This window comes from Lampetra fluviatilis, chromosome 51, assembly GCF_964198595.1.
Source record: "Lampetra fluviatilis chromosome 51, kcLamFluv1.1, whole genome shotgun sequence".
Classification (NCBI taxonomy): Eukaryota; Metazoa; Chordata; class Hyperoartia; order Petromyzontiformes; family Petromyzontidae; genus Lampetra; species Lampetra fluviatilis.
The window spans coordinates 9,186,482-9,208,678 of record NC_136325.1 but is presented as its reverse complement, the minus strand read 5'-3'; the positions used below and the strand labels follow the sequence as shown (position 1 = coordinate 9,208,678).

Genomic DNA, 22,197 nt, shown 5'->3' with positions numbered 1-22,197 from the left:
TGTTGAAAGTGCTCAAGAGGAACTCAAAGCCGCGGCTCACATTTCCACCATCGACGAAGGTTTATCTGTAAATGGCGCACTTCACTTTACCGACGTTGTTCTTTTGAAACTCGGTTGTTGCACTGTATAAGATGAAATGGAAATAAAAATGTAAACTGAGAAAAACACATTTTATTTTTCCGTCTTAAGGTGTCAGTTGTCGAACAAAGTGGAACAACGCGAACGTCTAGGATACACCCAAAATATCGCACCTCCTAGCTCTCACATTCCTCCTCCTCCTCCTCGAAGACGCCGGTGTTGGAACCATCAAGCGCATCATCACAACATCACCGCCAGGCCGATGCGCACCACATCTCCTTCAAGAGTGGAACATTCAAGGCACGAGCCGCAGTCGTGTAACTGTGGCCGTGCAGCCCAAACTATAGACCGTCTCGTAAACACATGGAGACACACCGACTAAAAGTCAACTTTATCTTTGACCAGAAGCGACCCGGCCACAAATGATATCTGCTCAACTTAGTGGCTTGCCATCATCATGCGGAAATGTATAGCGGCGGCCGAAATAATCTACACGCATAGAGATGCATAGAGACTCGCGGAGATACATAGAGACTCAGAGACCCATCGAGACATACAGACCTATAGAGACCCATCGAGACATACAGACCCATAGATATACATCGAGATACACAGATAATAGAGAATCAGAGACCCATAGAGATACATTTAAGACAAGCCACCGTAGTGCGATTGCGGCCAAGCAAACCCCAAATAATGCACCAAATATTTAAACGACTGTAGTTCTGTGCTTCGACGAAAGAGCAGGAAGAGAAAAACCGACACGAACTCTCTCTCCATCTCTCTCCTGAAGCCGTCTCGTGGTGGCCAGCTGTGGGCCCTCGACCCTGGCACCGATAGCTCCCGAAGAACGCGTTGCGACACGTACACGAACAACAGATGATAATTTGTCAGGAGGCAAAAGGCATATGAGTTGTTCTCCACAATAGTTTTTTTTCTTCTTGGGTCAGATGTCGTAAATATAAATGCGTAGTAAATCCAGCCACCAACACACAGGCTGATTCGTAAGGTTTGTCACGTAAACGAAACGTGCCGATTAGTTACTAGTTCAGCATTTCCCGGTTGTGTGTTGGAGGGTAAAACCCACTACAACATTTACAATTCGAGTACCGTCACGTTTCGCAAGGTAATTACAACAACAGCAACAACAACAACCACCACCACCAGCATCATCAGGCGAGAGCCAGAGTAGTGGAGAAATCCTCCTCCTGGTTCGGTCTTGATTAGAGGTGGGGATAAGTGTGATGTCGTCACTCTGAGCCAAGCAGATGCGAAGACCAGGGCGGGGGGGGGCGGGTTAATCTAGGCATATCAATTACAATGGGTAGCTATCATTAGTTGGGTTATTCAGAGTCAATCAACGCACACAATGTAAGAAATTCTGCGGGTGGTTCTCGGTGAGTAAAGCACCGCGTGCCAACCCACGGGACTGCAACACTCAGCCTCTGGGTGGCAGACGAAGAGACTCCGACACGTCGGTTTTTTTTCTTTCTGTTACCCTCAAGTTTTATTTCTAAAATGGTATTGATTAATGCTGATAATCACGACATCAAATTACACAAAGCACAGTATGGGCACGGCACAGGGCATTGACAATGTATCGTATGTATCGGACTGAGATGTGCCACCACGAATCATGTAAATACATTTGAGGAGAGGAGTCCAAGAGGGGGCATCGCACGGTTCACCTGCACGCTTTGGACACTCACGCTGCGCCGGCAATCATCGACGGCCACGCGGAATCATCGACGGCCACACGGAATCATCGACGGCCACGCGGAATCATCGACAGCCACGCGGAATCATCGACGGCCATGCGGAATCATCGACGGCCACGCGGAATCATCGACGGCCACACGGAATCATCGACGGCCACGCGGAATCATCGACGGCCATGCGGAATCATCGACGGCCACGCGGAATCATCGACGGCCACACGGGATCATCGACGGCCACGCGGAATCATCGACGGCCACGCGGAATCATCGACGGCCACACGGGATCATCGACGGCCACGCGGAATCATCGACGGCCACGCGGAATCATCGACGGCCACACAGAATCATCGACGGCCACGCGGAATCATCGACGGCCACGCGGAATCGACGGCCACGCGGGATCATCGACGACCATGCGGAATCATCGACGGCCACGCGGAATCATCGACGGCCACGCGGAATCATCGACGGCCACACGGAATCATTGACGGCCACACGGAATCATCGATGGCCTGGAGGAATCGTCGGTGGCCACGAGTAGCGCGATAGACCGGACCGGACGCGCCGCTAGTTGAGTACAAGCTCTCAATCAACAAGCGCTGGAGATTCACCGGAGCATAGAATGAGCCGGCGACAGTGAAACCTCGATATCTCTTCTCTTCAGGGAACACCGATCCAAATCCAACGTGAGATGTGAGAAAACGTTCAACCAGGGAACCACTGTAATCGTATGAATGTAGATTTTTTTTTTTACGGGACTTTTTTTACGGGACAATTGGACGACTGTGGCTCGCGTCTTTCATTTCCCATTCATGGAGGAGATGTGGTGTGCATCGGCCCGTTGATGATGTTCTGATGGTGCGGTTGATGGTTGCACCACCGGCGTCACCGAGGAGGAGACGGAGCCGTCAAAAGTCAGCAGGTGCGATGTGCTGGGTCTCGGATTTGGGGATTGTTCCGGACGTTCACGTTGTTCCGCTTCGTTCGACAAACGTGAGACATATTTTTTTAAATATTTTTTTCGTAGTTACTTGAGCTAATGTAGTTCACGATCGACGGGGCGAGCGGCCGCCTAGTTGCGGGTGTGGTAGGTGGCGTACTTGGCGGTGCGAAAGCCCAGCAGGTCGCGCATCTCGTTGCGGAACTTGCCCAGGTCCTGGCGCAGCTCGCTCAGGCTCTCCACCGTGGCCTGCTCCGACGTGTGCCGGCGGCGCCGCGCCGCCATGAGGTAGCGGTGGACCAGGCAGCACATCACCTTCTGGTAGCTGGCGGCGCGGCGCGCACGCACGCTGCGCCACTCCTGGGGGGGGGGGGGGGCGGGGACAAAATGAGCACAGCGTGAACGCCGCTCGATGGCGGTCGCGACCGCGGTCCGTCTTTCGTGCTCGTGAGCCGATTTCGCCGCGAATGTCTACGTGGAGTGAACCACAACGCCGAGCAGAGACCCACACGTACCCCCTAGTGACGTCACACGTACCCCCTAGTGGTGTCACACGTACCCCCTAGTGACGCCTCACGTACCCCCTAGTGACGTCACACGTACCCCCTAGTGGTGTCACACGTACCCCCTAGTGACGTCACACGTACCCCCTAGCGACATCTCACGTACCCTCTAGTGACGTGCCTCACGTACCCCCTAGAGATGTCTCCCGCGTACCCCCAGGGTGCCCTAGCCGAAGCCAAATCACGGAGCTCGGCGCCCGCCCGCCCGCCCGCCCGCCCGCCCGCCATGCCCCCCGGGGGAGACTCACGCGGACGCTGCTCTCGCGCTTGGCCCTGCCGCTGGCGGTGTGCGACAGCACGAGCTTGCGCAGGCCGCCCAGCGCGTAGCACACCGTCTTGGGGTGCGGCAGCAGGTTGAACGGGGGCGGCAGCGTGCACTTGTCGTCAAAGTAGCTGAGCCACAGCTTTGCCCGGGCGAACTTCCACTCCTTGTCCTCGTGGTCCTGCTTAGGGGCGAGGGATGGCGGCGGCGGAATTAGCGGGCGAGGACGCTCGCTTGGGGGGGGGGGGGGGTGGGGATATTGCAGCACGTGTTCGGACAGACGCATGCCAGCGTGAGACGGCGCGGTGGATCGGAGGTCAGGACGCTGAGCTGGCGCCGTTGAGATCCTCGGCTTTTGGATCCAAGCGGCCGCCCGTGACTAGACTGGGCTCCCAGTGAGTGCGACGGTTTGAATCTGGTGATCGGTAACTGCGCACAACAACAACAAACTGAATCGCATTCGGTGTTGCACTTCATTCGCGTGAATTTTAGGTTTAAAATATATATCTGTTTGACTCTATGTACGGTGCAAAAGAAGTTCAACATACATACACACACATAGGACCAACATTCTGAGAGTGGACCCCTAACGGGTGAGGCACTAAAGGCCGCTCGAAGGCATTTTTTGGGAGACTCACCGCCGCTGGCTTATAAGGCCATGGCCGACTCACTATTTATTCATTTAAAATCTCTCTCCCGCGGCCGATCCCCGGCACGCACAAGGGCGCACCGCTCTCGGCGAGATTTCCAAAAGCGTTCGTCATCTGACGACGGCGAGGAATCGGCACTGCACACGAGGCTGACAGCTTTGAAACAGCCGCCCATCGCTGCGAGCAACTTCGCCACGCTAATTGGACACTCGTGTCGGGGGGGGGGAGCGAAGGAAAGTTTTGATAATGGCAACAAATAACCGCGCGTCTAATTTTAGCGTCACACCCAGGCCACGCGCTGTGGTCGCGGCTCGAGCCGGCGGTCCAAGTTCAACACCGGGTCGCGTGGGGACTCGGTGTTTAAAGTGCGACTCAACCCTCAGCAAGGTCAAGGTTCTCCACCCCTGGTGGAAAACCACCCCCGGCATGGCCGCCGTCGACGGTGCCGCCGCCTTCGACTCGTCGTGGCGTTCGTGTCGCCCCGCGAGCACTCACAGCGATCAGCTGGAAGCTGTTGTGCAGCACGGCGACGAGCAGCTTGGCGAGGACGATGACCACCACGACGTTGTAGGTGCCCACGATGAGCGCCCCCACGAACGACTGCAGCTCGTCGGCCGTGGAGACGCGCGTCACGAACAGCGCCACGTGCGCCAGCGAGAACACGTACCAGAAGAGCGCCGAGCACGCGCCCAGGAACCTGCGGCGGCAACGTGCGGAGCGTCACCGGGGCGTGAAGGGAGCGCGGGAGAGGTCGGGTCAGGGAAATTGGTTGGCCATCGCACAAAGACGGTCGCCGCATCGAGCGCTTTCAGATGCGCTTCCGCGGACGTCTGTTTGTTCTCCTTCCCCCTCCATGCCTCCGATTATCACGATTGGCTACGTACGGTGCGAAAGAAGTTCAACATACATGAGAATGGGTCTCGATGGGTCTCTTCCCAGCAGCGGACATCATTGAACACTCATTTCTTTCACCCCATTGCGTGCGTTCAGATGCGCTTCTGCGGCCGTCTGGAACGCTCTTCCGACATTAGGAAGCCGCTGGAGCTACGCACTTTTAAATCATCATCTCGATTGAACACTCATTTCTTTAGAACTGCTTTCTGTGCTTAGTTTGTCCTTCCCCCGCACCTTAGATTAGCCACGGATAGCTACGTACGGTGCGAAAGAAGTTCAACGCACGGTACGTGCATGCGCACGTACGAAACGAGAGGGCGCAACGTCGCGGCACGGCGTGTGGTGAACCAACTGGGACCCAGCGACAGCGACAACAGCAGCGTCATCATTATCGCTGTCGTAACGCATCACCCCGCAAGCCTTCGTTTACACAAGGGGTTGTGGGGCTGGTGGACTCACCACGGCTTACAAGGCAGTGGCTAGTGGCTGACTCAATGCAGCTCAGCGGTATTTGTGGCAGTCAGTGCTATCATTTGGGGCACCGCGGTGCTGAGATGTTAACTACCTCGCCTTGTGTACAGGAGGTCGTGGGTTAGATCCCGACCCTGACACCAGTTTTCATTTTCTCCCTGTGGTCGCGTGAATTTCTCTCCGGGTCCTCCGATTTTTCCCTCCACATTTAGAATCGACATCACGCGTTTAGAGTATTTGGCTACTGCTATATTGTCCACGTGTTGATAAGCCCACTTCGTTGAGCTGTTATTTGTGGCCAGGTCGCTTCTGAAAAAGAGCTATGTAGGCTCAGTGGGCCTTACCTGGTAAAAATAAACAATAGTTTATCGTTGTTATACCCAGACGGTGTCTGTGTTGTGGTCAGGCACACGAGTGGGCTCAGCGTGGAGTTACAATGTCCGTGGTGAGGACAGTGTTGGGTCTGGGGTTTGTGTTTTTCGCGGCGTGGGATTCGCATTTTGGCTTAGAGATGGCCGGGGCGGTGATGGCTGTGCATGCGGCCTGTGACCCAGCACTGATGGCCTTACCTGGTCAAAATAAAAAATAGTTTAAATAGTTGTAGCAAGCGGGCGTGCGAGTGTGCGAGCGTGCGAGCGAGCGAGGGCTCACGAGTGAAAGGTGTCGTTGCTCTGCCGCTCGCAGAAGATGCCCGGGCAGTCGGCGCCCTCGTCGGGGAACTTGGCGTAGAGCTGGGTGAGGCCCACGGCGAACGAGACGAGCACCAGCAGGTACATGCCCAGGAACTTGACGAAGTCACGCAGCATGCGCCCCATCGAGATCTGCGGTAGCACGGCCGGAGGCCGACGCAGCCACAAGACTGTCACGTGAAAACGAAGACGTCTGCCCGCGCGTGCCAAAGTGTCGACCCGATTTGTGACCGATGAGGCTCCTTAAGATTGTTCCGTGGAATTCGGTCGTGAATAGACTGAAGCTGAATGGGGGTGAGGAATCTGATCAACACGTGACTGGCTTGTGTAATTATTTGTGGTTGGCCACGTGTGTGGCTGCCCGTAACCCGGCGCTGTGGAGGCAGCAGCTAGGGTTGGTGGATCACCGCACGGATGTTGCTAAACTCCCTTCCTGTGGGCGTCGAAGAGGAGCCATACCCTACACTAAACATGTGGGAATACATCCATATGTATGGAATCGAGTGTTTCCCCCTCGCACGCGTGGGTTATCTCCGGGTGCTCCGGTTTCCGCCCACATGTAAACACCGTCATACATAGAGGACCGAAGAACTTGGGAAACTGTCGGTTGCGCGAGCTCACCGTCTGGTTGCTGCCTTCACGCCTGTTCGTGGTTCCTCATCGCGCCTCTGAGTCATCCTCTCTCCCCACGAGATCGAGCGAATACCGGTGCGTTACAAGTTTAAAATAAAAATAATTATAATTTTAATAATATTTTCGCTGGCAGTGGTAGGGTACCTGCAGGGGCCCCAGCATGGAGCTGGTGGTGTACATGAAGAAGAGCCGCAGGTAGCTGAAGACGTTGGCAAACGCGAACAGCCCCTCGGCCACGAGCGTGGGGTGGAAGGCGTCCCAGTCCTTGCGCTCGGCGATGGCGTGGAACTGCGGGACGGGGCGGGGAGACGCGCGGGCTGCGGGTCACCGCGCGCAGGTTTGTGTGCCCTCCACAACAACGACAACATCCAACGTTTGCCAAGAGACGCGAGCAAGCTACACGGCCCCATGCTTTATTAAGCATGCCTAGATACACACGTGGCGGGAGGTGTACGGACTCTGACCGTACGGGTCTCATCGCTCGCCGTATCAACATTCGAGGCTCCCCCATCTCGCCGCACCTCCGATTTGCAGTGCGAAAGAAGTTCAACATACTTACATACCGCATGCAAGTGGCTTATTGCGTTACTGGAGAAAGAAAAAAATCCCCATAAACGATGTTCATGCCATACGTCACGGCGGTGCTATGCACGCGAAGGGATCCCTCCACAGAAACAACGGGAAATGGGAATTCCAAAAGTTAATTTCGTTTCCAGCCAGCAGGCATCTTCGTCTGGCTGTTCAATCGCCTCGTCAGCCAGGGAAAGGTCTTGAATTTACTTTGGCGCGTCCAGGTTTTTAGGCAAACCGCGACTGATGACATCACTGCTGCTGCTGCTGACTTATCGGACAGACGGCCGCGTCATCCATCACGGTTACGGCCTCCGCCTGAAAGGTTTCTACCACATTTTGCACAATAACGAAATAGATAGAAATTGTGCAAGACGCTCTGGGCTTTCCCAAGCCCTGCAAAATAAAAAGCGTTGAGCTTGAGAGTGGGACAGCGATCGTTTGGCGCGTGTTCGCTTTGGCCAGCTGTCTAATACGTATTGGTGTAGAACACGCCGGTGCAATCTCACTGAGCCTGAGAATTATAATTTCATGCTGACCAACATTGTTCAACAAACGAACATATTGGCGGTACACCGGTGGTGATGTACGGTATAAAAAAAAAATCAGCAAATTTTTCGCAATCATTATTTTCCCCGGTCATAAAATCTCGCGGGGTGGTGGTGCATCAGAATCAGTTCTCGTGATGTCTAAGCAGTCGTAAGACGGAACGTTTATACGTGCGGCTGAACACGAAGCTTCGGGGCGTGTTGCCGTATCGCAGCACCGAGCCTGATGACGATTGCCTTGCTCCGTGTTCCAACGGCAACATTTGACTCCTCGTGCCCTGGACTTGCTCGCATCGTTCCTCGATTCGTTGCCGCAATAATTTATTGGTGGACGGTGACCATCAAAAGATCGTGACTCATGGTGTCACGCGTTCGAATGGGGAATGCAGCTGCTGAATCTAAGTGCAACTTCTGACGGAGAGTCCTACGGCTCGCTCAAGGTCAACAGTGACATCGCCGGACTGTGTTATAGGGCCAGTGTGTTGTTATGCTGCACCGGTGCACCGCCAATATGTCGAGGCTAGACCATGCTTGAAGCCGCTCTATGTTTGTCCTAAATTTAAAAAAAAGATCCCAGTTTTATTTAAACAAGAAATACAAACAGAGAGAGGTGCAAAAAGCACACAGCCTTCCCTGCGCATAATGCAACAACCATCAGCAGATCCTGAAGAAGTGCATTGTGGTCCTCTTGCTCAGGGTCACCGTCAAAGTGAATTTGAGTGAATGCGAGCAGCCGACAAGCCGTGCGTTGTTTAACGTGTTCCGTCGAGTGTTTGAAACTCTAAACTTTTGCGGGCCGGTGCTATTACTCACTAATGATGGGGCTTTTTTTTCTCGGTATTGACAGATTTTATTAAATGTGCCAGTCTCGGCCCTCTCCAGCTGGTGCTACGCGTGGCGTTTGTGATGTTTAAAACCCTCGTGTGTTTGTGTGTATGTATGTGTGTATGTGTGTGTATGTGTGTGTGTGTATGTGTGTGTGTATGTGTGTGTGTATATGTGTGTGTGTGTATGTGTGTGTGTATGTGTGTGTGTATGTGTGTGTGTGTATGTGTGTGTGTGTATGTGTGTGGGTATGTCTGTGTGGGCATGTGTGTATATGTGTATGTGTGTGTATGTGTGTGTATGTGTGTGTGTGTATGTGTGTGTGTATGTGTGTGTGTGTGTTAGTGTGTGTGTATGTGTGTGTGTATGTGTGTGTATGTTTGTGTGTGTATGTGTGTGTGTGTATGTGTGTGTGGGTATGTCTGTGTGGGCATGTGTGTATATGTGTGTGTGTGTATATGTATGTGTGTGGGTATATGTGTGGGGAGCGGCAGTGTAGCGGTTAGCGCGCTGCGCTACAAACCTGGCGACCTGGGTTCGATTCCCGCTCACGGCAAACAGCAGTGACGATTATCTGAACCGGTTCTGGACCTCCCCTAGGTCGACTCAGCCTCAAATGAGTACCTGGTGTGACGTGTAAACATCGCCACTAGGGAGACAAAGGCGGCAGGGCGTGGTGCTGGCCACCTACCCCCCTCGTTTGCCGTTCCGGCCTTCGTAGGTGCTCGCTAACAGCACTTGCCCCTACAGTCTGTTAAGGCTATACGGGGGATCTTTGTCTTTGTTTTGCCACGTGCAGCGTGCGTGGTGGTGGAATCGCATCTTCGGCTGCAGCGTGGGCCTGGGTTTGACTCCGTGTGACACTCAGGAGCGTAGAGCTGTTTCCGTTCCTAGGCACTGGCAAAGCCAACAGGCACACGGGAACGCCACTGCATCGGATATCCTTGGTGAAAACTGCATTTGAAGCACGGAACGGCGAAATTAAACGCACACGCCGGTTAAAGTTATATCGCCATCGATGAATTACGGTAAGCTACGCCAAGTAATCGTTATCGCCGTTGTGGAGAATAATTCGTAGCAAGATAAGAGGGCAAACCCGCCTCCTTCCCACAGTACGTGTTCAAGAGAGGGCCCTTGCTGATCACAAAACTGGCAGGTCACCAGCATTGATTCCAGCGAGTCTGACTCACTGTGTGTCGAAGCCGCTCCAGAGATTTGCTTGTCTTGGCTTCAAATCGCCCCGAAGATCGTGGGGGCCGCTGGGATGCGTAAGCGATACTTGGGTTACTCATACGGATAGACGGTTTAGCGAAGGAAAGGCTGCCTGCCTATCGATAGCGTGCAGAGCAATAATGGTGTCACCAGGAAGGTTTCACTTCGGCTCGAGAGGTTTATTCGAGGGAGTTTTACTTTGGGATGTTTGGCCAATTAATGTTTTTTTTATGCTGTGCATTTTGTACACTAATCTGAAGGAGGGTTTATTTTATATATATATTACACTAGCTTCTGAACGTATGAGCAGCAGCAGCGCAGTGGTTAACTTGCAACGAACCCCGAAGACCCGAGTTCCATTCCTGGTCCCGGCTAACGTAAGTGGCGAGCGATAGCTGAACCACTTCTGTGCCCCCCACATCGCTCAGCTGCTCTGACCAGATCGGTGAAGTATGGCCAAATCCCACCACAATGGGCCACCCTCCCCATGACCCGCACAGCATTGGCAGGCCTTCATCCAGCAGCGTCATTGTCAAGGGTTAATTCGTTTTGTTCCCTACTGGATAAAAAAATAAAATGTTCCTCTTGTTCCAGAGAGCGAGCGGCGTTGCTGTGGAATGACATCACCGTTGGGGGGAGCGCCGTCCCTACCGTACGTTTTCTTCGAACCGCAACGTAGCCAGCGGAAGACCCGGTCAGACTTCCCACGCGGGGCGCAATGCCCCCCACCCCCCCACCCCCCACCCCGTGGCTCTTTCGCGTCGACGGCGGCCCCCAGTCTTTTTAATCCACCGAGTGCGCACCGGACACAACGCGGCCTCGCCGCGCGCATTCCGTCATTTGGCTGCCAGCTCACACGGTCGGCCGCGGGAGGGATTTATAGCTCTCAGCCCCGCCGGTGGGGGGGCGGAGGTGGGTGAGGGGCGCGAGGGTGGGTGGGGAACTGTGCGGGGGGGGGGGCGCGGAAGTGGGGGGGTGCGGGGGTGGGTGGGGGGTGTAGGGGTGGGTGGGGAGCGCGGGGGTGGGGTTGGGCGTTGGGGTGTGGGGTGGGTGGGGGGGCACAAGGGTGGGTGGGAGACTGCGGGGGGGGGGGCGGTGGGTGGGGGTGCGGGGGTGGTTTGGGGGGGGTGGTGGAGACGTGCTCTGAATGTGGTTAAATCACGAGCCTGCGTGCTGATATTCGGCTTTAGAATTGCGTTTCGTTATTTAATGAATTGCTTTTAGCTCTGTGCGGCGGCTTGCGACCTCTAGGTGAAACGCGCTTCGTAATTGTACATCATCATCATTATTACCACGGCGCAGCGCCACCGCGCTCACCTTGCAGTTGGCGACCACCTTGAGGGTGAACGTCGCCACGTAGAGCGAGTTCATGACGAAGCTGAGTTGGTTCCGCGACTCGGCCATGAAGTCGTCCAGACTCTCGTACCAGAGCTTCTTCACGTCGGCCCACAGCAGCCCTGCGCGTCGACCCCCCCACCCCCCACACCGCGGGCCGAGGGTCGACAGAGGAAGACGCCGGGGCCGGGACGAGGGCGGCAGCGCAGGGCACGTGGGAGGGGGTGGGGGGATGCACGAGATAGTGACACAATCAGCAGGTGACATTTGGCACCCGAGTGGCATCACCGTGATGATGACGACGACGACGACACTCGTCGCCAGGCTCGTTGCCGCGACGACGACGACGAGGACTGCGCACGGAGGCGCCGCGCGGGGCCCGCACCCACCGGCCATCCACATGATGATGAGGTAGTCGACCAGCTCCAGCGCGGGTCCCATCGTGTTCTTCTTGTCCTCGTTGTACACCAGCGAGTAGTGGTTGAGCAGCAGCAGGAAGGTGAAGTACGATGCGCCGTGCGCCACGAACTTGGTGAAGGGGGCGTGCGCCACGCGGCCCAGCCGGGAGCGCGGCCCCAGCAGGTAGGCGAGGGCCAGGCCCGGCCAGGCGAGGCCGAGCGCCAGCACCGTGAGGCCCTTGGCCACGGCGTGCCGGCGCCGGTACCCCGACACCTCGCCGTACCACACCGTGTTGAGGAACTGCTGGCAGTTGGACTGCGACACGAACTGTCGGGCGGCCCAGGGCCCAAGCGAGTTGCAGACAAACGACGACGACAACAAGATTTCGATGTAAAGCTTCTTTCGTGACTGCGGGGATTCATCTTCTTGGTTCTTTCGGTAAAGTCACGTAGAAGGGAAATAATAAAATAATAAAAATAAAACACAATAAAATACAATTCTCACGACGTTTCGGCAAGCAGCCGTCCTCGGTGACTTTACCGAGAGAACCAAGAAGATGAACGACAAGATTGTTGGAGGACAGTCGGGACGAGTGGACATCGAGGTGGCCCTCATCTGTTGACGGCCCTGAGCCAGCGGTGGGAGCGTTCCGCGTTGATGGGGGGGGGGCGAGATGATTCGCGATCGCTCTTCGCGCGAGGCCTCCGGTGGAAACAGTGAACCGAGTTTGTGTCGTTAAGACCCTCCACCGCCTGACGCGCCCCAAACAAATTCAACTGTCGCGTCCGCACGCGTTTGCCTGTGGTTCCTCCTCCCTATCGGTCGTGCAAATGAGAACTCCTCTCCTGGTCTCTCGCGTTCTCACCTGGGTCAATCAAAATCAACTTGTAACCTGAACAAACGAGACCACGCTGGTATCCTCTGTACCCCGACGGCGTTCGTTCGGTACTTGCGGAGCTGCATTGGCTTCCGGGTTTGCCGAACTAATACATGAGGTCATCACACTCGTTACACACAAAGCGCTTGCCACAAATGAACCACAGTACCTTGCTGATCTTGTCAAGGAGCATAAACCATCACGCAAACTCCGGTCATTGGCTGGGCCATCGAACAAAGACGGTCACCGCATGGGGCGCTTTAAGATGCGCCGTCTGGAACGCTCTTCCTTCCGATATTAAGAAGCAACTGGAGTTATGCAACTTTTAAATCTGGATGGAAAGCAATTATTTCTTTAGAACTACTTTTTGTTGTTTAGTTTGTTGTCCTTCCTCCCGCACCTCCGACTAGCGCGGTTGGCTACGTGCGGCGCGAAAGAAGTTCAGCGTACACGCCCATCCGTGCGTGCGTACGTACGTACCTCCTTCTGGTCGTACTTGATGGCCAGCTTGAGGCGGCTCAGGTTCATGCGCTCCTCCAAGAGGCCGCGCTTGTCCACGGGCTCGTCGCTGGCCGTGTGGTTCAGGATGGCCTCCAGCTCGCGGGAGTTGCGCGCCTGCGCCAGCAAGTCCTTGGCGAAGCTCTTGCACTGCTGCGCCAGCTGCTCGTAGTCGTTCCTGGGCACAGCCACGTTCCCGCTTAGCCGGCTCCGCGCTGCTTCGCCCCGAGGATTTCCCAAAGCTCACCGCTTGGACGTAAGAGGTCCAATCCGCGATGAAAACAACGGGGGCTGTTGCCCGGCCACGGTGGCTACGCGCGCGCACGTGTCCTATGATCCAGCCTCGACTATGCTGAGCCACGTGCTTCTCCATCCTCACCCCTAGGCCCTTTACTCTCGGCGGGACTGCCCGTGCTAGCACTCCGCGCCGCGTTCCACCCCGCGCTGGGCTGACCTGAACTCGACCTCGACGAGGCTGAGCTCCTTGAGGTCCACGCTGAGCTCGAAGGCGCGCAGCACGGGGTCCTCCTCGGTGAGCATGATGAGCGCGGGGCTGGCGAGCGCGCGGTAAATGTCCAGACGGAACCTGCGATCGAGGGGGGTGGAGGAGGGGGGTACTCAGCCGCCGGACGGACCGAGTCCTCGGCAAAGAACGCGACGGGCACCGGCGTTTTTACGCAAGCGGCGAAAAAATATTTCACCGGGAGTGTCGCAGGCTGTCCTTGCGGTTCTTGGCCTGGCAGATGCAGCACTCGCAGCCGACGGCGTGCGGCCTCGGCAGCGAGATGTCCTGCTTGAGCAGCACGGTGAGGATCTCGTAGTTGTCGCGGTGCGCGGCCAGGATGACGGGCGCCACGTCCATGCTGGTCGAGTACTCGGGGTTCTGCATCTTCTGCATGAGCTTCTGCGTGGCGAGTGGCGCCATCGCGTGGCGGGAGGGGGGGGAGACGGGCGTCGCGGGATCAACTCCACGCCTGTCAACCCCTTATCAGTGCCCCCTACCTTATTGCAGACCCAGCTCAGACCTTATTGACCACCTCGTACCCTTATAAATCTCAAGGTTTATCCGACAAAGTCCCATCACAAGGAAGAAACACAAACAAATAGACACGGGTTTTTTTTGCCCGTATTGAAACGGCTGTTTGCCGTATGGACCTGAAAACTCAATTTCCCTGTACAAAAATACGGGGCAAATAGTATGGTTTGCCAGGTATGCAACTCCACCCTCAATATATTATTGTACATTACATACATCATTTTTATTTAACCAGGTAAGGCCCACTGAGCTACATAGCTCTTTTTCGGAAGCGACCAGGGCCACAAATGATAGCCCAATGCAGTGGCTTATCACCATCACGTGGGCATTCATGGCAGCCAAATGCTCTGAACGCACGTTGATTCTAAAGGCGGAGGAAAAGAACGGAGGACCCCGAGGAAAGTCCACGCGGCCACGGGGAGAACGTGCAAACTCCAAAAATAGTGGCTCTGATGAGAGGAGGCTCCTGGAGGCTTCATCCCTCAGCTGTAACCTCCGACGTGCGGGAATGTGTTTGTCGCATTCAGTTGGTCGGTCCGCGTACTGGCCTCATTGCGATGTCTCTCGTCGCTCATTCACACGTTGGTCGCAACCCTTCTCAAATGATCCACGATAGCGCACGTGTTCAGCCATGTGGTGGTTTTACAGCTGCAAGCTGTGTCCTTGACCCACCACCTACCAACAAGATATTGGCTACACGTGCCAACGTATCCATCACATTCTCACCGATAGAGCTCGTCCTCACCGGCGGCCCGTCACTTTTCACGGCTGAATTGTATTTAACGGCGTAGAGATTTGATGTTAAATTCCAAATGTGAACCCTATATTTAAATTGTTTTCTACCTAAAGCTTGTAGTCCGCCCCCTAGGGACCTAACGATTCCTTTATTGTAGAATTCGAGAAATGTTGCTTTTAACGGCGGGTTGTCACAAATTAGATTCACAAACCGATACCGTTTCGATTCAAAGCTTTCGTGACTGCAGGGATTCATCTTCTTGGTTCTATCAGTAAAGTCACGTAGAAGGGAAGTAATAAAATAAAAATAAAACATAATAAAATTATTCTCACGACGTTTCTTCACCTGAGGACGGCTGCTTGCGTTGTGGCCGAAACGTCGTGAGAATTATTTTATTATGTTTTATTTTTATTATTTTATTACTTCCCTTCTACGTGACTTTACCGAAAGAACCAAGAAAATAAACCGATACCGGTTATGCGCGCGTGGCGTCGGCACCACCACACGGCACGCCCGACGGCACGGCTGGTACCGTACGCGCGATGCGGGCGGCGCCCAGCGGTGCGGGTGGGTGGGCGGGTGGATGGAGGGGTGGGTGGGTGGGTGGGCGGGCGGGTGGAGGGGTGGGTGGGTGGGTGGGTGGGTGGGTGGGTGGGCGGGTGGATGGAGGGGTGGGTGGGCGGGCGGGTGGATGGAGGGGTGGGTGGGTGGGCGGGCGGGCGGGTGGAGGGGCTCACCTCGATCGTCGGCTTGGAGGCGCGGCGCGGCCGGTGGTTGAGCAGAATGTCCACGGCCCCCACCACACCGGCGTCGATGGCCACGAGCAGGGCGTCGTTGGCCTGCTCGCCGTCGGCACAGGGCGCGAGAGCTCGTGGTCAGCATTGGCGGCCATGACTTAAAGTCGGACCGGACTGCACCCTCACCCCCCCACCCATGTGCCTCTGGTGGCGGGGTGAATTCGCCCGCTCGCGACTCGATAATTGGTCGCTCTGCACAGGGCTCTGCACAGGGCTGCGATTGACTTCCCTGCCGCTGCTGCTGTTTCAGATGCGCTTCTGCGGCCGCCTTCGAACGCTCTTTCTTCCTTCCTTCCTTCCGATATTCGGAAGCCAGTGGAGCTCTGCACTTTGAAACCATCATCTAGATTGAAAACTCATTTCTTCAGAAGTACTTTTAGTGTTTAGTTTGTTGTCCTTCGCCCCGCACCTCCGATTATCGCGGTTGGCTCCGTACGGTGCGAAAGAACTTCAACGTACGGTACCTACATCTCTGCGTGTTATGCAAGGCGCTCTGAGCGGTGAATCACGAATCACCTGCACCATCCCCAATTGTTTCTTCTCGTTACTCCTGCTGCCCTTCTCCCGACGGTGACCCCTACCGCAGCGCCCCTAACGCACGCTATAAGAGTTGTCGTGAGCACCGAACGTGCTCGCAGACCGCCGTCATCGCCGTCCATTCATCGTTTTACGACGACGACGACAAGGATCACCGCGGGGAGCGGGAACGCGAGCGGGAGGAGGAGCGAGGAGCCGGATGGAGAGACGGCGGTGGCGCAGGAGTTCTCGAAGGGACGAGGAGGGAGAGCGCCCAGGGCAAGGGGACACGCGGCCACAAGCCATGCAGTCCTCGACGTCGCCGACGAGCGGACAAGAAGGGACACGTGCAGGTGTTGGGGCGCCGCGGTGACACGATGTTAATTCGCTCGCCGAGTATACAGGAGGTCGTTTGGATTTTTATCCGGGTCTTCCGGCTTTTACCTCCACAGTTAGAATCGACATCGCGCTTTTAGAGTATTTGGCTGCTATAAATGTCCACGCATTAGTAAGCCACTTCGTTGAGCTGCTATCCCTTGTGGCCAGGTCGCTTCTGAAGAAGAGCTAGATAGCTCAGTGGACCTTGCCTGGTAAAATAAAATAAAAATTGTTTAATCGGAGGTGCATTTGTGACCAGGCTTCTAAAAACGAGCTATATAAATACCTCAGTGGGCCTTACCTGGTCGAATCAATCAACAAGTATAAGTTGAATCGGTGTAGGTGTTGGGGGAAGGGAGGCTCGATTGCCGCGGGTCCGAATCGTCGCCGTCACCCTGAGCGTGGCCGCACCTGGCACGAGTGCTGCAGCAGCAGCACGAGCACGTCCAGGTTCTCGTTCTCGATGGAGATGTTCACGGCGCTGCGGCCCAGCACGTCCAGGCAGTCCACGTTGAGGCCCGAGCGGCCCCGCTCCTCCAGCAGCCGCCGCACCATGTAGTAGTCGCCTGGGGGCGGCACGCACGGCGGCAGCGGCCACGGCGGAGTCAGCCTCGCGGGCCACGCAAGGAGGCCGCGGTCGCAGCGGGAGCTTGTCTAGCGCATGACGGGGTTAAAGAGCGCGTGAAGGTGCGCTGCTGCTGCTCGCAAACAGAGCGTGGTGCTCGCAAACAGCGCTGGTGGTGCGCTGCTGCTGCTCGCAAACAGAGCGTGGTGCTCGCAAACAGCGCTGGTGGTGCGCTGCTGCTAGCAAACGGCACGTGGTGATGTGCTGCCGCTAGCAAACAGAGCGTGGTGCTCGCAAACAGCAGGAATGCACAACCGCTACCACGCTTGTGCCATGTGACCACCACACTGCACGGTCTGATGCTCTCATCCTGCTCTAGGCCACGTGGAGGTGCCCTTACTCACTCACTGAGCATAGCTGATGCTGCTGCTGCTGCTGAATAAACTAAGCATGGCCAGGACGGGCAGGAGATCTTGATGGCGGTGCTGATCGTCACCCCTGCCATGCAGTGCGGTGCTGCGAGTTCTCCGGTTTTTTCCCGCATGAAGAGAAACTCTCAACGGTGGGATTAACCAAACATCAGAACTCAGTGAATATTTTCTTCGTAATTTTTTTTACAATAATTAGCAAGTTGGGTGGCTTTCACTACCCTCGTGAATACATAGAGAGGAGCAATGGATTTTTACATTCCGTTGTTTATGTATTCCCCAGGATTACAAACACTTGCCAGTCACCAATGACTGCAGCAGATCCAACTTGCTCATATGCTTTCTCACTTAATTAAATTTTGATGAATTATTCACCGGACATATATAACGTGAACGATCTGCGCAGATAGGCTTCATAATCTGGACATGTTGTAACGATCGATAGATTCTCGAAGGATGTTTGGAGATTGCAATCAATCTCCACCATAGGTAGGTAAAGCACCTTGCCGTGGGGGCTGATCAGCGGAAAGGAAAACGATTCAAGTCGAAAGAACAGTGGGACATTGAAAGCAGAGTGGGGTAACCTCTATTTTGATTTGAAGCTTTCGTGACTGCAGGAATCCATACTCTTTGGTTCTTTCGGTAAAGTCACGTAGTTAGAAATAAAATAAAAAACAAATCACGTTTCGATTGCAACACAAGCAATCATCATCAGGTGGGAAAACCACAGCAATAATTTTTTTGTTGTTTCAAAAACGTCGTGATTTGTTTTTATTTGATTTCAAATGACGTGACTTTACCGAAAGAACCAAAGAGTATAACCTCTATTTTTTTTAAACCAAGCCAAATTTTTTAAAATATTCCTGATTAGCCTTTGAAAGCCACAGATTCTGCCAACGTAGCGGACAGGCACAACCTGTTCGTCAAACGAGTCGAGATGCCACCGAGCGGCATTGAGCTGTCAACTCGGCAGACGCGACTTCTGATTTCCGGCCACGGCAACTGCGAGCGGCGAGCGGTCCCGCACCCGCGCCGGTCGGGATGGCCAAGTTTGGTGAAACGGCGCGCGCTCTTGAGTCTTGGCCAAACACAGCGCGTTGGGAGGCGTTCACCCAGCGGCGGATTGATGCGGGGCCGCAGCTGCGCATCGTTCCTGTGTGAGAGAAAAGCACCTTTCTCGCAGGCCAGCAGGAAGATCTTCTCGTCGATGGTGGTGTCCTCCTTGACCTCGCGCATGTCCTTGAGGTTGAGAAACTTGTCGGAGCCCGGCTCGTCCCGGCTCTGGTAAAGCCCGGCCATCTCCGCACCACCGCCGGCCCTGGACACGAAAATCACCGTGCGCATCAACCACCACCATCATTGCCATGGACACCACGACAACCACCACCAACTCAACCACCACCATCGCCATGGACACCACGAGAACCACCACCAACTCAACCACCACCATCGCCATGGACACCACGACAACCACCACCAACTCAACCACAATCATCATCGTCATAGACCAAACTACAACCACCAACTAAACCACTACCATGGGCATGGACCCCACTAAAACCACCAAAGACAAAGCTCCCCCGTATAGCCTTAACAGACGTTTGGGGCAAGTGCCGTTAATGATCACCTATGAAGGCCGGCACGGCACGTGAGGGGGTGGGTGGCCAGCACCACGCCCGGCCACCTTTGTCTCTCTAGTGGCATGTTTACCCATCGCGTGATGCACTCATTTGAGGCAGAGTCGACCTAGGGGAGACCCAGGACCGGTTCAAATAATCGTCAACGGTGTTGGCCGTGAGCGGGAAATCGAACTCGGGTCGCCGGGTTTCGTAGCGCAGCGTAGCGCGCTAACCACTGCGCCACCGCTCCCAACCACATCCACCAGCTGCCGCATGAGCGGCTTCCCGCACACGAGGAGGTGTTGGTGTTGTTGGTGGTGTTGGTGTTGTTGGTGTTGTTGGTGTTGTTGGTGGTGGTGGTGGTGTTGGTGTTGTTGGTGTTGTTGGTGTTAGTGTTGTTGGTGTTGTTGGTGTTGTTGGTGGTGTTGATGTTGTTGGTGTTGTTGGTGTTGTTGGTGGTGTTGTTGTTGGTGTTGTTGGTGTTGTTGTTGGTGGTGTTGTTGGTGGTGGTGGTGGTGTTGTTGGTGGTGGTGTTGTTGGTGGTGGTGGTGGTGTTGTTGGTGGTGGTGTTGTTGTTGGTGGTGTTGTTGGTGTTGGTGGTGTTGGTGTTGTTGGTGTTGTTGGTGTTAGTGTTGTTGGTGTTGTTGGTGTTGATGTTGTTGGTGTTGTTGGTGGTGTTGTTGGTGGTGTTGGTGTTTTTGTTGGTGTTGGTGTTGTTTGTGTTGTTGGTGGTGCTGGTGTTGTTGTTGGTGTTGTTGGTGGTGTTGTTGGTGTTGTTGGTGTTGTTGTTAGTGTTGTTGGGGCATTTCGAGCCGTCTCGACCTGCGCCGTGCCTCCTCTGGACCGCGTGAGCTCAGTCGAACCCCGCTGCGTAACGTGGAGTGGACAAACTGGGCACAGCCGCACACACCACGCACGCTGCACGTGTAGCTGCACGTGTAGCGTGCAGTGCACACCGTGTGTGTAAGCGTGCGTGTGTACACACACACACACACACGTATACAGCGCAACGCTGTGTGTACACACGCAGGGCACACGGTGGTCGGCAATAAACCAGCCGTAGAATCAAGTTAACGCGACATTTCAAATCGATTCAGAGTGCCGACCATCACGACATCGACAATCTCGCACTCCAGTTGCGATGTTGAGTCAAATCGGTTGCAAGAAACCGGTTTATATCCTCCAAACGCGACGGTACAGCAGCGCTGAATACTGAAACCCACGTCCAGACCGGAGTAAAACCCCAGCACAGTTGATGAAGGGTTGTTTAAGGACGGCCCACGGTTGTTTATACGTGAGACGGCTGCGGCACTGCTAATGCCGCCGTGACGAGCTCGCATCTCACCGCGCGGGAGCATTGAGTGGGTGCTGACATTGGCAAGACGTTTCGGCCACGAACACAATCTTAGGTGCCAGAATTCGCCGCAGAGACCCAGTAGCCGGCGCTGGTGGTTACGTTGTGTTTTGATGACGAGTACAGTACGTGTTGTCACGTGCAGCCAGGCGCATCGGCGTGAGCCAGCTGACCACCGATGCCGCCGTACATGATGTGGACAGCATTGGCAAATCAACTCTTGGGTGGGTGGCGCAGTGGTGAATGCGCAGCGACTGTGAACCCACGCCAGCCCGAGCAGGATTGTCGGCCACGGCTAACCTCAAGTGGCCAGCGATGTCGGAACCGGTCCCTGTGACCTCGACTCCCCTCCCTTCACCAACCCGCAATGACCATCGCGGTTAAATCTGGTCAAAACAACATCCCCCCCCATGTGGCATCACGGCGTGTGAAGGTGTTGATCCAGCGCGGATTTAACACGAAGAATGGCTTCCGGGCGTTACGACCCACAGCCGTGTCGCGGCTCCGCGTGACGTCCGCGCTGCGTGACAATAACAACGTCGATGGCGTGCAGCAGCCCGCACGGCGCAGCTCGGCCGGCCTGTGTACCTTAGCTCGCGTCCAGCAATAAACACGGCGGGTCCCGGGCCCGCTGCCTGGGCATGCGAGCTGGAGGTCGCCCTTGGCTGATAGGGGAGCTCTCCTAGAGCTCCGTGGCGCTCCGTGTCGGCAGCGGCGCCACCGCGGAACGATCAAAAATCCCCCAAATCAACAAGAGAGGTAACCACACAGAGAAAGAGAGAGAAACGCGAGCAAGGGGCCTACTCGCTCGCTCGCACCGTCACATCGACAGCAGCAGTAGCAGCAGCGCCTCCAAGCGAGCGGAGCGCGCAGTGCGGACAGCGCTCGGCTCGCCGCGGCGCTGTCCACGGAGCGGGGGTGCTGAGTTCCCTCTCACAACGAGTCCCCTTGCTATGCCGCGTGGGAAATGCAATAGCCCATGGAAAGCACACCACGTCATAAGCACGCATACGTTTTTGCATTATAATAATATATTGAACGTTTGTGATTTAAACCACTCACTACTCCCTCTCCAGGGAAACACGAGACAGCGTACAGAGCGTCATGGTGTAGAAAACAAAATCTCTCAACCCTCACGTGCCGTGACGCATTCAACACAACCCAATGCTGACCAGGTCTCTGGTAGCTCAGCCTTGTCTCCCTGACGTGTCTGCTCGAGACGAGACTAAATAAACTAGAGTTGCTCGCCATAACTTCACGTGGCCGCATGGAAAGAGATCCGCAGGGCGAACCAGGCTGCGTTGGGGCTGCCACGTGCTCACCCACAGCAGAGACGAGTCTGGGTCTGCGTTAGCACCGACTTTATTTCACAGTTCAACGTTGTTCGTGCAGCATTAAGTAACATCTCACGTTCGGTCACTCCGGGTTGCAACACAAAATGCGATCTTTGGGAGTTCATGGCTTTCTGTTGGCACCGCACTTCTGTGATGTCTCGCCCGTCAAGTTACAGATATAGGGCACAGTCAGTTCAACACGGTGGCTTTTGCGACCAATATTATCCATAATAAAGGTGTTTGGGGGTTAGATCGCGAAAATGTGTCATTCA

General features: G+C 55.2%; 1 protein-coding gene across 2 annotated transcripts; it reads right to left on the bottom strand.

Moving 5' to 3' along the window:
• Nucleotides 1–113: 113 nt before the first annotated feature.
• On the bottom strand, nt 114–21,536 carry TRPC1 (transient receptor potential cation channel subfamily C member 1). 2 transcript variants are annotated; one of them, XM_078878709.1, is made up of 14 exons: nt 21,180–21,536; nt 18,791–18,936; nt 17,037–17,191; nt 15,672–15,773; nt 13,864–14,066; nt 13,617–13,748; nt 13,145–13,340; nt 11,778–12,114; nt 11,371–11,510; nt 7,043–7,186; nt 6,228–6,397; nt 4,707–4,908; nt 3,548–3,745; nt 114–3,096 (listed from the first exon to the last, which is right to left on the bottom strand). In XM_078878709.1, exons 2-14 carry the CDS (start codon nt 18,915–18,917, stop codon nt 2,869–2,871), a joined length of 2,334 nt encoding a protein of 777 aa, XP_078734835.1. In that variant the 5' UTR covers nt 18,918–18,936; nt 21,180–21,536; the 3' UTR covers nt 114–2,868. The 2 variants fall into 2 exon arrangements, with proteins under 2 accessions (XP_078734835.1, XP_078734836.1); XM_078878710.1 differs by having other exon boundaries at nt 3,548–3,742.
• Nucleotides 21,537–22,197: the final 661 nt, after the last annotated feature.